We start from the raw sequence: 13803 nt of genomic DNA, 5'->3' as shown, positions 1-13803 counted from the left end.
TGTCCTGGAACTAGCTCTTGTAGACCAGGCTGGCCTCGAACTCACAGAGATCCACCTGCCTCTGCCTCCAGAGTGCTGGGATTAAAGGCGTGCCACCACCGCCTGGAGCATCTATTTATTTTGTAGAAGAGGGCAGGCCCCTGTTGCAGCACACATGTGGAAGGCCTAGATAACTTGCAGGAGTCAGTTCTCTTACCATGTAGGTCTCAGATATCAAATTTGAGTTGTTAGACTTAGAGGCAAGCACCCTTACCCGCTGAGCCCTCTCACTGGCCCCAAAGCTTCTTTGTAAGAACTGAATGATCTGGTGTCTTGTGGTACTAGGGCTCTAACTCAGGCCCTTGCTGTAGCAGGCAAAAGGTCTACCACTGCTATACTCCAACTCAACTTCTACCCAATACCTGCCCTTCAAAAAAAAAAAAACAAAAAAAACCCACCAGACAATGCTGGGTGGTGGAGGTGCACACCTTTAATCCTAGCACTCAGGAGGCAGAGGGAGGTGAATCTCTGTATCTCTGTGAGCTCAAAGCCAGCTTGGCCTACAGAGCAAGTTCCAGGACAGTCAACACTACACAGAAAAAAACCTGTCAAAAAAAAAAAAAAAAGCAAAAACAAAAAACAGATCTTGAGGGCTGAGGGTAGTGAGATGACTCACTGGGAAGATAACCTGAGTTTGATGCCCATAGCCCACATGGGACAAAGAGACAACTGATTCAATAGTTGGATAAATAATTATTAATGTATAAATAAATGTGAAAGCAAATGTTGAGCAGTTAACCTTTTACTTGGTACTAGGATGGTACCCAGGGCCCCTGTATGCAAGGCGGGTGTCCTGGCACTGAGCAACACCCCTACCGATGCACATAAATTGAATCTAAAATTGAGTTGTCATACTTGCCACATTTTGATAACTCAACATTTCCATGTGGCTGGTGGCCACCCTACTGGCCAGAGGGCAGGCCTACGGTTGGTGTGTGGTGTGCACTCCTCTGTGGGCGGGAGCCGCCTAGGCACCTGTAGGTAGAGTACAAAGGCCAGCCGCTCCAGGTATTTGCTGTTCTCTGGCTGGTAGGTGTAGGCCCTGCGCAGGTTCTGCAGGGCGGAGGAGAAATCGCAGAGCTGGATGAAGGCCTCGGCACGGAAAACATAGAAGTCTGCCTGAAAGCAGAGAGACCCAGGCTGCTGTGTCCTCTCCATCGTCTGCCCCTTGCTGGGCGGTGGGAGGCAGATGCTAGCAGATCTCTGTGAGGTTCAGCTGGTCTACAGAGCTAGTTCCAGGATAGGGTCCAAAGCTACACAGAGAAACCCTATCTCGGGGGTGGGGGGGAATTTGAGGGGTCCAGGGAGAAAGGATCTACCAGGTATGTCATGAGGGAGAGACTTCCGGAGGCCGCAGTGACTCACCCTCCTCTTACCGTGTTGGGGTTCAGGTGGAGAGCGCGGGAGAAGAAGAGCACGGCATTCTCCCAGTCCTCTTGTTCTAGGCACTGATGGCCTTGGTGATAGCTGTGAGGACAGGACAGGAGGGTTCAGGCAGTGGGGCTGGCCTTGATCTTGGACCAGCCCAGGATATTCTCAGGGCTAGGTGGGGCAGGTAGGAGGGAGGGTTGAGGTAAAGAGGCTGGAGAAGCAAGTAGTGTTCCGGGGAGGGCAGGCTGGCCTTCTTGGAGCCCTTCCGGCTCTTTTTACCCTTTTATCCATTAGTGTTCACTGAGGCCCAGAAGGGACAGCAGCCCAGCCCAGGGGCTGTACTCCATGGTAATGGTTGTGTGAAGCAGGAAGCTGGGGCTGGGGACCTGGAAGTCACTCACTACTCTCTGACTTTGAGAGGTACTGTTGATCCTCCTGTCCTTGGTTTCCTATCAATGCTGTAGAACACCTGGCTTGTCCCAAAGATACGTTGCAGGGTCTTCTCTCGGTCTTCAGGAGCATGAACACGTAGCTTTGGAACTTTCTTCGAGTGGGCATTGTCAGGCACCTAGGAACGAATCGGGCAGGAAGCTTGGAAGGCCTCAGGAGGCACCCTACATCACCTCCACGCTTTTCCCAGGGACTTTGCCTGGTGGAGGAGGTGTGGGAACGGCCCCTGGGAGAAGGAACACCCAGTCTGGGATTCAGCTGTTTGTCTAGCCCTGCCTCCCTCAACCTCTCCTGTGGTCAAGCTCAGGGGGATGAGGGTCCTTGTAGCCCCTGCACCCGCACCCTCTGCTCTCTCCTTGTGCTGTATATAGTTGTCCATTATTCTCAGCGCCCCAGCTCAGACCCTGCTCCACATCTGGGCTTTAAGGCTCCTTGTAAATCCCCTGGGACTCTCACACCCTGCAGGCCACACTGAGCAAACACGTCCCCTGACCTCTCACTTCTGTGTGGTTACCTTTCCCATCATCACCAGAATCAGGGCTGGGTGGTGGTGGCACACACCTTTAATACCACTGTAGGATGAAAAGGGCCAAGAGAACACACCCCGCCCCTGACCAGACCCTCAGTAGACCTGGGCCAAGGAAAAACATCCTGACCTGAACTTTACTCCAAAACCAGGGCTTGAAATCCCACCAATCGCTGAACATGAAAATCCTACCAATCCCTGAGCTTGCCCCAGAACCAGGCTACAAAGGTGCACCAATCCCAAGTCACCCTGGAAAGTTCTGCTCACCCCCCAAGAAGCCTCATGTAAACTGTACCCTGTTCAGTTTTGCGGCTGCCCCTCATCCTAAAGGGAGCTACTTTCCTGCATTTTCTCTCCCCACTCTTGAGTGAGGGGTGACATTTTTACAAGCGGGGAGCCCAGCTGTAACAGCTTTGGTCAGAGTTGGAGCAGAATTGTAACATTTTCGCTGGGGAAACTTCCCCTGACAGAGCAGAGTTGTTACATGGGGTTGGGGGGGGGGGTGTTACAGGACACAGGACGGGACCGGCACACTAGAATACTTGGCTGCAGCAGAACTGTAACCCTTTCACTGCGGAAACTTCATTCGGAACAGCTGTTACACTTGCACTGGGGAAACCTGGAGCACAGCTGTGAACTGCTATGCTTTCTGTAACGTGGTATTCCTTGGCTCCCGACTCCCAGGATACTTTACCATCTGAGCTCCAACACTAACAACCCGAGTCAGAGGCAGGCAGATTTCTCTGAGTCTACATAACGAAACCCTGTCTATCAAAAACAAAACAAGCAGGGCGGTGGTGGCGCACGCCCTTTATCCCAGCATTCATTCAGGAGGCAGAGGCAGGAGGTTCTCTGAGTTAGAAAGCCAGTCTGGTCCACAGAGTGCGTTCCAGGGCAGCCAGGGCTACAAAGGGAAATCCTGTCTTGAAAATTCAAAACAACAATTAAAAATCTCTCCTTTGGGAGTAGGCGGCCAGTCACCCTTCTCCCCTCCCACATTTCCCTGAAGGACCTGACCGGCTTCACCCCAGCCCTCACCTGGCTGTGGTCAGTCATAACCGGTTTCCAGACTGACCTCGGGCTGAGCTAACTCCCTGGTTCCCTGTCTCCGCTGTTGCTAGGCACCTGCTCCAGGATGCCCAGAGGCTCCGCCCATTTAGCTACGCCTCGAGAGTCTGTAGAAAATTAGTTGGGCGGGCCAAGGCCTACGTCAAGGGAAGAATCAGCCGGCGCTGGAGCCGAAGGCTGAGCAAAGGCTCGGGGTGGTACAGGGTGACGCGACGACCTGGAACGCACGCAGAGGCCCTCCGTGACCCGCGCCCCGCCCACTTCCGCCCCGCAGAACCATGGAGGCCGCCTAACTCGGCCCGGATTGGTCGTTTCTGGACAGGCGGCGATGCTATTGGCTTAGGGCTGCCTGACGTCAAGGGGCGGAGTCCTGGCCGTGAATTGGGGCGGCATGTTGCGGTCCGGCCTTTTTCGCTCCGGGATGCGGCGGAGTTGGGCTTTGAGACAGTGCGTTTCGGAGGCTCGGTTCCCCGGGAAACGGTGGCTGGTGAGTGGGGCGTGGGTGACCCGGCTCCGATGCTGCCCCACTGTGTTCCTTGTCAGCCGCCCCCTTTTTTAACATGTAAAATTTCAGGTCACATTTATTCTTGCGTGCAAGTGCAGTATGGCTGTCAGAGGGCAACTTGGGAGTTGGGTCCCGGGGATTGAACCTAGGTTGTCAGGACAGCAAGTTCACTATCTTCTGAACCATCTTGCCGAACTTCTTGTCAGTTTTTCTACTTAGTTAAATAGGTGACCGGCAGTATTGACTGACTCCAAACTTTTAGGAGTTCTGCCTCCGCACCAGGGGTGCGGCACCCCCAGTTTTGTGGGGCCTCCAGGAGTTCCCAGGCCCTTAAACGCTCCTTCCTGACCCTGGCTCGGCTCTCTTCTCTGTTTCCTGACCACTGTTTAGGGCCCTATGTTAGATTATCCGATCTGTTTTCTATGGTGTTGCCTGCAGGTGGCTGGCCTGGGGAACCATGGAATGCCTGGCACACGGCACAGCGTGGGCATGGCGGTGCTGGGACAAATAGCGCGGCGACTAGGAGTGGCGGAGAGCTGGGCTCGTGACTCTCGCTGCGCTGCTGACCTCGCCTTGGCCCCGTTTGGGGATGCCCAGCTGGTACTGCTTCGGCCACGGCGCCTCATGAATGTCAACGGGCGCAGCGTGGCCCAAGCTGGTGAGTTGTGGGCTTCATTGGTAAGAGGGCACAGGGAGCAGAGAGAGGTTTCAACTGTGACAAGTGCCTGGTGAGCCCCGCTTACTACGTTGAGGACTTGGAAGCCTATTTCTACGTGGGGGTCGATGTAGTCCCTCTGAGCAGATAGGCAATAACTAGGGTGTTTCCGTGTGCCAAGCGGAGCTGTTTGGACTGACTGCAGAGGAGATCTATCTGGTGCATGATGAACTTGACAAGCCTCTGGGAAAGCTGGCTCTGAAGCTAGGGGGCAGCGCAAGGTGAGGCTCACCTGTGCTCAGGTTTGGGTAGGGATGCTGGCCTCTGTTGGGGTGGAGTAGGGTTGCTGAGCCTATCTCTGCTGGAGGCCTGGGCAAGGGAAGGGGGCTGCCTCAGCAAGTACTAACTGCTCCTCAAATCCCTCCAAGGGGCCACAATGGAGTCCGTTCCTGCATTAGCTGTCTGAACTCCAGTGTGAGTCTACCCCTCTGCCCTGCCCTGGGTGGGGGTGGCCAGCATGGGCTCCCCAGTGTACGTCACCAAGGCCCCCTCATTCCTTTGGCACCCCACAGGCAATGCTGAGGCTTCGGGTAGGCATCGGGCGCCCCACACACCCTAGTATGGTGCAAGCCCACGTCCTGGGCTGCTTCTCCCCTGAGGAGCAGGAGCTACTGTCCCCCTTGCTGGATCAGGCCACCGACCTGCTTCTGGACCACATCCGTGCTCGAAGCCAGGGGCCACCATCGAGCCTCTGAGACCAGTGGACATATCTGCCTGTTTGACTGCCTGCCGATGCCCCGAAGCCCAGACACAGCCAAAGGACTGCCACGACACTTGTGGTACCCACTGTTTATATAACTTCTGGGTTGTCCCAGGTCACTTGCAGATTGAAAGAGGGACACTGGCCACCGCAATCTGTTTCTGCGGTGGCTTGGTCTCTCCATGCGCTACTTACGGTGTAGGAAAGGCTTAGGAAGGGTCAACTTTCTGAATCTTTTGAGAGCGCCAGATGGATAGCTCTGTGAGATTAAAAGATGCTTGCTTGAAATCTGCAGTCTCCTGGGGGCCAGGGACTAAGCCCTTACCAATGGGGTGGGGACAGAAGGGTCTTGCAAACCCTTTCCCAGTGGTAGCATAGGTATGCCTTAGCCTGTTTTCGTCAGGCCATTTTATAGGTGGGGAGGATCAGCAAGGTCCCACCATGTCCCTGAAGCCACCCAGCTACAGCATGGAAAAACTAGGGCCAGCTGTTAGCTTGCTGTCCCCAGGGTCCTTCCCCAGGGTCCCTGGCACTCCTCCTACCTCATTAGTGTTCTGTAACTGGCAGATCCCCATTCTGGTGACATATGAGAGCAACCTGAGGTCGTGAGGGTTAGGTGGGATGTGAACCCGACGAGGCACTAGCCCTAGATCCCCGGGCTTGTAGGTTGTGATAGCGGAGAGCTTCTGTAGCAGGGATGTGGCCGCCTTCTTGGATACCTGGGTGCTGAGTTGGCTGTGGGAAGAAACTTGGGATTATCACTTCCATCTCCACAAGAGGAGGCTGAGAATCTGAGAGATTGGAGAGCCAGGGTCTGCTAAGTCCTTCACAGGGCTATCTGCTCACCTCTCTTTGGGTGGGCCTTTGGGCTGCTGGTCCTCGTGGCAACCCACATTGAACTGTGCTTTTGAAAACACAGCTGAGCTGAGCAGAGCCAGCAATTGCTGCAGCATCTCCTTGCGCTGCACTTGGAACACCACGTCAAAGTCACCGTCCTCTGCATCTGTTCGCATCTGTTGGTGTGATGTAAGATGGTTAAAGACCAGTGGCCCAGATACCCACCCTCCCAAGTGCTAGGATTAAGGGTGTGCACTGCCATACCTGGTCTTGTTATTTTAGGACACTGAGTTGCCCAGGCTGGCCTTGAACTGAATCTGTAGCCCCAGTCAGGTCTTGAATTTGGAATTCTGCCTCAGCCTCCTCAGTACGATCAGACCCAACTCCTCCCGCCCCCCAGGCAGGGTTTCTCTTTGTATCTCTGACCGAAGGGGAACTGAACTCAGAGATCTGCCTGCCTCTGCCTCCAAGTGCTGTGATTAAAGGCGTGAACCACCATCGCCTGGTCAGAGCCAATTCTTGGATGGATCTTTGAGGTCCAGAATCAGAAAAAGAGTCAGTCCTTGAGTCTCTCAGGAAAGAGGCCCTCTAAGCTTAGCCCCCAAGGCCAAATTTCTTGGGGTCAACTTCTGTCCTTGGTCCACTGGCCTCTTCGTGTCTCCTGCCGCTTGCTCACCTGTACAATGTCCTGTAGGAGCGAGGTGGCCTGGGCCAGGACTGTTTCCAGGCTGGCCCGAATCTTCTTTTCCTCAGTCAGCTTCTCTTGTAGCAGATTCACCTCCGCCCGCTGTTCCCTCAGCTGCTGTTCTAGCTGGTCCTTGTCACTCCTGGTCCAGGACAAGAAAAAGTCCACAACTGGCCCCATCTGCTGGCAGTGGCCGGCACCACCTCTTCCCTGGGCCCAAATCCGGTCTTCAGCTTGTCTGATAGGCCAAACCATGAGGCTATAAATGGGAATTCCCCTGCAGGCTTTCACCCAAGTCACCTCAGGGTCTGGTTGTCATTCTGTAGCTGCTGGAAGTTCTGTTCCAGTTGGGACAGCAGGAGGCGCAGCTGCTCTGCCTCCTCTGTGCCCTGCTTCTGCTGGCGGCACTTCTCCGTCAGCATGAGGATGATCTGCAGCAGTGGGCAGGTGTCTGGTCCTAGATCCCAGGGCTTGTAGGTTGTTATGGCCCCCCTCCCTCCCTCCTGGAGATGGAGCAGGCCTGCACCTCCTCTGGATAACAGAGTGGACTCCACTCAGACTCCAGAGCTAGGGCCAGCATCCTCACAAGGAAAGCCTGAGCCCTTGCTGCAAACCCTCCCCACCTCATGACTTGGCTCTGCGTGGGGTCCACCCTCATTTCATATGCGGGCATGGTGGTCATACCTTCTGATGGCCTTTGCTGTTTCTGGCCATGATCTCTTGGGTGTTCTCCAGCAGCTCTACCTGGTGGTACAGTTTATCCTTGATGCTCCTGAGCTGCTCATTCTCCTGAAGCAGCTGCACACCTTGCTGGGTCACCCAGGACAGCTGCAAAGTCACACTGTTGTTCTCTAGGATGGCCCGCCTGGTCGTCTCCCACATCTGGTTGGTGGCCACTTTGCGGAACTCAGTGGCCACCAGGTTTACACGTTGGATGATCTCTTTCCTTAGCCTGACCGTGGATGGGATTGGAAGGAAGTCAAGCAGATGGGTATACGTCTTGTTACCCCCTTTCTGGGTGAGAAAAAGTACCCAGGCATAGCCGGGTGTGGTGGTGCACACCTTTAATCCCAGCATTTAGGAAGCAGAGGCAGGTGGATCTCTGAGTTTCAGGATAGCCAAAGACATGCAGAGAAACCCTGTCTTTTCCTCAGGGAATCTCTGGGCCTTTGGATTTGAACCATTGAAACACACTTATTAAATAAAGGCAAGGAAAGTAACACGTGGCCAAGACTGCTCAGGGCTGGGCCCGGTCAGGGTTTTGGGGACAATCTGGGGAGTGTGTGATGCCCTTTTAGAGAGTGTGAGAGCTGGAGACTGCTGTGTGGACCCCAGCAGGTCCCCAGCCTGCCCACCTGTCCTTGTCCAGCACAGACTTCTTCTCCAGGTTGTACACATAGTCCTTGTATTCGCTCTCCTGCTTCCGCAGCTGCTCCTCCAGCACCAGGTACTTGTCTGTGAGCTCCTCTTTCTGCAGCCGAAATTCTTCCAGGGCAGCCAGCTTTCCCCCTACCCATCAAGGGCCACAGGCTGGTGAGGAGCAGCGTCTGAGCGCCATGAGTTACACCCTCCGAGGTCTCAACTTTGTCTGTGTCTTCCCTCCCCCCACCGTGCTTTCTGTTCCAACAGGACTAGGTTGCATGCACGGAGCAGGCCCTGCACACACATAGTCTTTCTCTGGAGCGCCCCCCTCCCCCACCCACTTTGCTAGTCTCACCAAGCCTTGTTCAGCCCATCTCAAGATACCTCCCCACAGGAGAGTAATGTGGGCATGTAACCGCTGCAGCTGAACCTGGGCAGACAAGTCTCAGTGCCCCCTTCCGGGTGGGTGGCATAGGCAAGACCCTTCATCTTTTTGAAGCGCTTCCTCATCTACAGACTGAGGAAGGGACATTTCTGGTCTTGGGAATGCATGGACAGTTAAGGCAGATAGTGTTTGAAGTAGCTGTAAGCTGTTATCCCCAGTCCCCAGGTGAGGCCCTATCTCAGTGACAGCTGTGGCTTTGGGCCTTGCAACCTTCAGTGGCCAATTCACCCAAGTGTGCTGGCTGGTCCCCTGGTTCCCTCACCAAGGGCGATGTTCTCTGTGGTGAGCTGGTCCTTGGTCTCCTGGAATTCGTGGCGCACCTGGGCCAGCTGTGCCTCGAAAGCATCTTTCTCCATCTCCTTTGCCAGCTGGAGGCTCTGCAGCTGGTCATTGAGTTCCGTGATTTCATCCACCCTCTGGTTGAGCGTGCGTTTGAGGAAGGCCACGATCTCTTTCTTGTTATTGGCCAGCTGCTCGAACTCCTGGCGGAAGATCTTTTCCTGCACAGCCAGCTCATCCCACTTCCGCTGATACCTGGGGTGGGGTAGAGTGTAACAGTTTGACTAGGCTGGCGAGCCGGTGAGCTCCAGAGAGCCACCAGTCCTCACCCATCAGAAGTAGAGTTTAAGGGACTCTGCCATGCCTGGCTTTTTTTCAAGGCTTCTGGGAGCCCTGACTCTAGTTCTGCTTGTCAGGACTTTACTGCGTCATCTCCCCAGCCAGCGTTTTATATTTATTACCTCACTCAATTTTTTTTTTTAGACTATATAGTCCTGGCTGTCCTGGAACTCACCATGTAGACCAGGTTGGCCTCGAACTCACAGAGATCCGCCTGCCTCTGCCTCCTGGGATTAAAGGTGTGCGCCACTGCTCCTGGTTACCTCACTTGAATGTAAGTCCTGTGGGGACTAAGCCTGCCCTCTGCTCACAGTGGTAACGGATGTTCCCACCTGTGTCTGGTTCACAGGAAGTCTGCATTTGTCCCCAGCAACACAGGCTAGGAAACTGAGGCCCGGAGATGAAGAAACCAGAAAGCGACAAGACTAGAACTTTAGCCCAAGCCAATCTGACCTGGAAGTTAAGGCTTTTACCCATAATGCCTGTCCCTGCAATCAGCCCATTCAAGCTGGCTAAGCCCTTCTGCATTTGACACCCCTGCCCCTCTATCTCAGAACCTAATAGCTTGGCAGATACTATGCACTGAATAACTTTTTCCTGATACAGTTCCATCTGTTGTGTTAGGTCAAGGGACATTTGTACATTTTAAGAATACCGTGTTTACTGGTTTCAGTGGGAGAATTAAAGTATTTGGAAAGTTGTTTGATTCCTAAGTGTTTTAAGTATTCCTAAGACTTCTGAATGAATTCTGTGTACAAGGCGTTTTTAGGGTATGGGTGCCTGTGTGGGGAGAAAACTCAGCCTCCCCAGGAGTCAGAGAGGCCAGGGCTGTCACCCTGCTTTCTCCTCTTCCTGGGGTGACTCTGAGCCTCAGGATCTGGCTGTGCTCTCTGCTGGGACTGGAAGGAAACAGGGAGACAGCAGAGGGCTTCCCAAGTGCACAGACTCAGTACCAGCTGAGATTTTTCTGCAGCATCAATCATCAACAGCTCGGCCTTCTTGTATTTTCCCTATATGTTTACGTACTACAGATGTGTGGTATTCATGCATATATGCATATTCGCATGTGTGTGTGTGTGTGTGTGTGTGTGTGTGTATGGAGGTCAGAGGTTGACATTTGCTGAGATACCCAATGACATGTGTAAGGATGCAGATGCTGTGATAATTATACCCACTTTATAGATAAGGAGAGTGAGGCTCTCCTCTTTATATATTGAAGCAGGGTCTTCTACTTGAACCCAGAACTCAGTTCACAGTCTAGCTGGTTCATTCCTAGGGGACCCTTTATCTCTGCCTCCCAGGGACTGGGATTATACCTACTCATTTGTATGGGTGCTGAGGATTCAAATTCCAGCCTTCACATTTGAATGGTAGGCAGGTGCTTTAGCCATCTCCCCAGCAACCTACATTTCTTTCTAAGTGGGAGTGTGACTCTGGCGCTGGAGCAGGAGCTTCATAGTCAGCAAGGTAGCTTTTTCGGGGGGGGGGGCGTTCAAGACAGGGTTTCTTTGTGTAGTCCTGGCTGTCCTGGAACTTACTCTGTAGACCAGGCTGGTTTTGAACTCAGAGATCTGCCTCTGCCTCTTGAGTGCTAGGATTAAAGGTGTGTACCACCACCGCACGGCAGAAGCTATATTTTTACATTCTTTTTTTTTTTAAATATTTATTTATTTACTTATTATGTATACAATATTCTGTTTGTGTGTATGCCTGCAGGCCAGAAGAGGGCGCCAGACCTCATTACAGATGGTTGTGAGCCACCATGTGGTTGCTGGGAATAGAACTCAGGACCTTTGGAAGAGCAGGCAATGCTCTTACCACTGAGCCATCTCTCCAGCCCATATTTTTACATTCTTATCATATTTTATTTATTGACTTGTATGTGTATGCATGTGGCCATTGTATGCAAGAGTTAGTTCTCCATCTGAGTCCTGGGGATGAGCGGCAAGTGCCACTGAGCAATCTCACTAGCCCTAAAAACTAGATTTTTTTAAAAATTTATTTACTTTTGTTTAATTTCCATTGGTATTTTGCCTTCTATGAGGGTATCAGATCTTGGAGTTACTGACAGTTGTGGGTGCTGGGAATTGAACCCGGATCCTCTGGAACAGCAGTCAGTGCTTTTAACCACTGAGCCATCTCTTCAGCCCCCAAAACTAGTTTTAAAGTAAGCAAAATGAGCAAATGCAATGTGTATTATTAAATATTAAGAGGGTCCTTTCATACAAACCCAGCCTTAAGTAGAAACCCCCCTCCCCCCCTTTTTTTTGATTTTTCCAGACAGCGTTTCTCTCTGTAGCTTTGGAGCCTGTCCTGGAACTAGCTCTGTAGACCAGGCTGGCCTTGAACGCAGAGACCTGCCTGCCTCTGCCTGAGGCGGGATTAAAGGCGTGCTCCCACCACCGCCCAGCCAGAATCCCCTTTAGTTCCCATTTAGGGCCCTTTAGTGGTTCACAGTTGTAACCTCAACTTGTGGGAGGCTAAGGCAGGTGGATTAACATGAGTTCAAGGCTACCCTGGGCTATAGAGTAAGACCCTGTCTATAAAACAAAGCAAATACACGTAGGGAAACAGCCCCAGCCTAGAGAAACAAACACACTGGATCTTGGCACAAAGAGGAAATGAGTGACCTCCTTGGCCACTAGGGGGAGCCATTTCTAATTTATTCCACTAATTAAAGTACAAATGCTTAAGATCCTTTCTGAACCGGCCCTTGGGAGGCAAAGGTAGACGGATCTCATTGAGTTTGAGGCCAGCTCGGTCTACAGAGCAAGTGTCAAAACAGCCATGGCTACACAGAGAAACCCTGTCTCAAAAAAGCAAAAGCCAATCAATCAAACAAAAAGTTCCCATCCTGCTGAGGTAGGGGCTGAGGGGGTTACCTGGGACAGAGACGCTTATTAACGTGTACAAGCCAAGCTCTGGAGCTGAGAAGGGGTGGGGAGATCCGTTCACCTTCTAAGGTGGTACCTGTTTACTTGAGGCCAGAACCCAGATTTAAGGCCCCGTCTGAGCCTGTGTGGGCTTCTGGCCTGGCACACTAGCATCCCTGCCACCCACCCACCGGGCCAGCCGGTCCTCCAGGTCTTGGATCTGTTTGTGGTAGAATTCCTTCAGCTCCTCTACCAGGGTGGACTCCCCAGACTTCACGCCTGCACTTGTGTCCTTCTTGCCCCCTTTCCTCTTCTTGCCCTCAAACTCTTTGCCACCTTTGTTCAGCTTCTTTTTAGGAGCCATGGCCGATGGCAATCACTGTTTCCAAGTCCCCTATAAGAAGCCAGGTGGTTGCTAAGGAAGTTGGATCTATACATAGCAACAGCCTAACGGAGGGAGACTGGGTTTTAAAGGGGCACTGTCCTCTTGTGGGCAGGGAGCCTGTATCTGTTCAGGGCCTAGCCTTTCAGAGCAGGGTGCCAGGCTCGTGGGTACAAGTTTGTTTTCCATGAAGACCTTTCCTTCCCCCAAATGGAAACAATGTGGTATATTCATTACAGTCATCAAGAGCCCTAGAAATCACTAGCCTGTCACTTTGAGACTTTGGGTAATCGGAAGTTGGAGGTCTAGCCAGGGGGAACCTCTTCATAGACTCTTAGCAAGGACGAGAAGACTCAATCACTGGGCCCCGTGCTCGGAAGCGCCTCCCCTAGACCATCCTGCCAATCCTTTAGTGGCACAGCCACAAGGCATCTTCTAGTGGAGGCTCCAAGGCTGAAGTCTTGGGATATCCTTAAAGCTTAGTGGCAGGGTGTATCTGTTCGCTGCTACCCCAGGCGGATGAAGTTCCTTCTGTAGCTTTGGTCTTGGCTGTGCCGTGATGGGGAAGGAAAGCCCCTGGAGTCAAGGACACAGCATGCAAGCAGGAGACTGGGACAGTAGGTATCCAGCTAGCAGATGCCCTGCTGGCCCCTCGGGTCTCTGTCCTTTCAGCACAGAGCCATCTTATCAGTCACATTGGGCTCTTTTCAGTTCGTGTTTGTCTGCTCTTTAGTCCCCAGGCATGTCTGGGGCCCGTCATCTTCAGTGATGACTGAGACTTAGTGGGTTCACTATGAGGGGGGCTCAACTTTGGGGATGTTACAGGAGGGACCATCCATCATAAGCAGAGGACTAGAGGGGATTCCATTCTGACTCCGTGGGAGTGAACGCCTGGTGTCACACACAGCTGGGCACCTGGAAGGACAGGGAGCAGCCACAACTCATGGCCTGGGTTCCGGGGTTACTGGGCTGGTGGCTCGTGGTTTGGCGTGCTGCAGTGTTGAAAATACACTCCAGCTTTTGGAGGAGTGACCGAGGCTCCCTTTGAGCCCCGGGATGCTGGGAACTAGGGTTGCGGCAGGACACAGCCTGTTGGGATCAGGGCGGAGAGGAATGGAAAAAAAACCTGGGCAGGGCGATGGTGGCGCACGCCTTTAATCCCAGCACTCGGGAGGCAGAGGCAGGTGGATCTCTGTGAGTTCGAGACCAGTCTGGTCTACAGAGCTA

At 53.0% G+C, this 13803-nt stretch overlaps 3 protein-coding genes across 4 annotated transcripts in view; 1 reads left to right on the top strand and 2 right to left on the bottom strand.

Annotated features, from left to right (window-relative positions):
- The window catches only part of Ttc16 (tetratricopeptide repeat domain 16), a 15786-nt gene extending 12145 nt beyond the window's left edge, over positions 1 to 3641 (bottom strand). Inside the window, exons 1-4 of the mRNA XM_005346716.2 lie at positions 3425 to 3641; positions 1812 to 1978; positions 1416 to 1506; positions 1015 to 1158 (exon numbers count right to left, since the gene is read on the bottom strand). Coding sequence (XP_005346773.1) covers positions 1015 to 1158; positions 1416 to 1506; positions 1812 to 1978; positions 3425 to 3442 — 420 coding nt within the window. The 5' untranslated portion in view covers positions 3443 to 3641. The remainder of the gene's footprint in view (positions 1 to 1014; positions 1159 to 1415; positions 1507 to 1811; positions 1979 to 3424) is intronic.
- A 194-nt stretch (positions 3642 to 3835) lies between these two features.
- Ptrh1 (peptidyl-tRNA hydrolase 1 homolog) lies at positions 3836 to 5391 on the top strand. Of its 2 annotated transcripts, XM_005346034.2 has the most exons (5): positions 3836 to 3941; positions 4398 to 4617; positions 4796 to 4895; positions 5043 to 5088; positions 5187 to 5391. In XM_005346034.2, the coding sequence occupies exons 1-5, from the start codon at positions 3846 to 3848 to the stop codon at positions 5367 to 5369; spliced, it is 645 nt and encodes a 214-aa protein (XP_005346091.1). In that variant the 5' UTR covers positions 3836 to 3845; the 3' UTR covers positions 5370 to 5391. The 2 variants fall into 2 exon arrangements, with proteins under 2 accessions (XP_005346091.1, XP_026634659.1); XM_026778858.1 differs by lacking the exons at positions 4796 to 4895; positions 5043 to 5088 and having other exon boundaries at positions 5187 to 5324.
- A 60-nt stretch (positions 5392 to 5451) lies between these two features.
- Cfap157 (cilia and flagella associated protein 157) lies at positions 5452 to 12661 on the bottom strand. Its single transcript, XM_005346035.2, has 9 exons — positions 12386 to 12661; positions 8966 to 9237; positions 8252 to 8405; positions 7581 to 7848; positions 7197 to 7327; positions 6888 to 7038; positions 6221 to 6387; positions 5917 to 6109; positions 5452 to 5633 (listed from the first exon to the last, which is right to left on the bottom strand). Exons 1-9 carry the CDS (start codon positions 12556 to 12558, stop codon positions 5562 to 5564), a joined length of 1581 nt encoding a protein of 526 aa, XP_005346092.1. The 5' UTR covers positions 12559 to 12661; the 3' UTR covers positions 5452 to 5561.
- Positions 12662 to 13803: the final 1142 nt, after the last annotated feature.

Source organism: Microtus ochrogaster, chromosome 4 (assembly GCF_000317375.1).
Source record: "Microtus ochrogaster isolate Prairie Vole_2 chromosome 4, MicOch1.0, whole genome shotgun sequence".
In the NCBI taxonomy this organism is placed as follows: Eukaryota; Metazoa; Chordata; class Mammalia; order Rodentia; family Cricetidae; genus Microtus; species Microtus ochrogaster.
The sequence above is the reverse complement of the archived record's forward strand: the minus strand, read 5'-3'. Positions and strand labels throughout refer to the sequence as shown.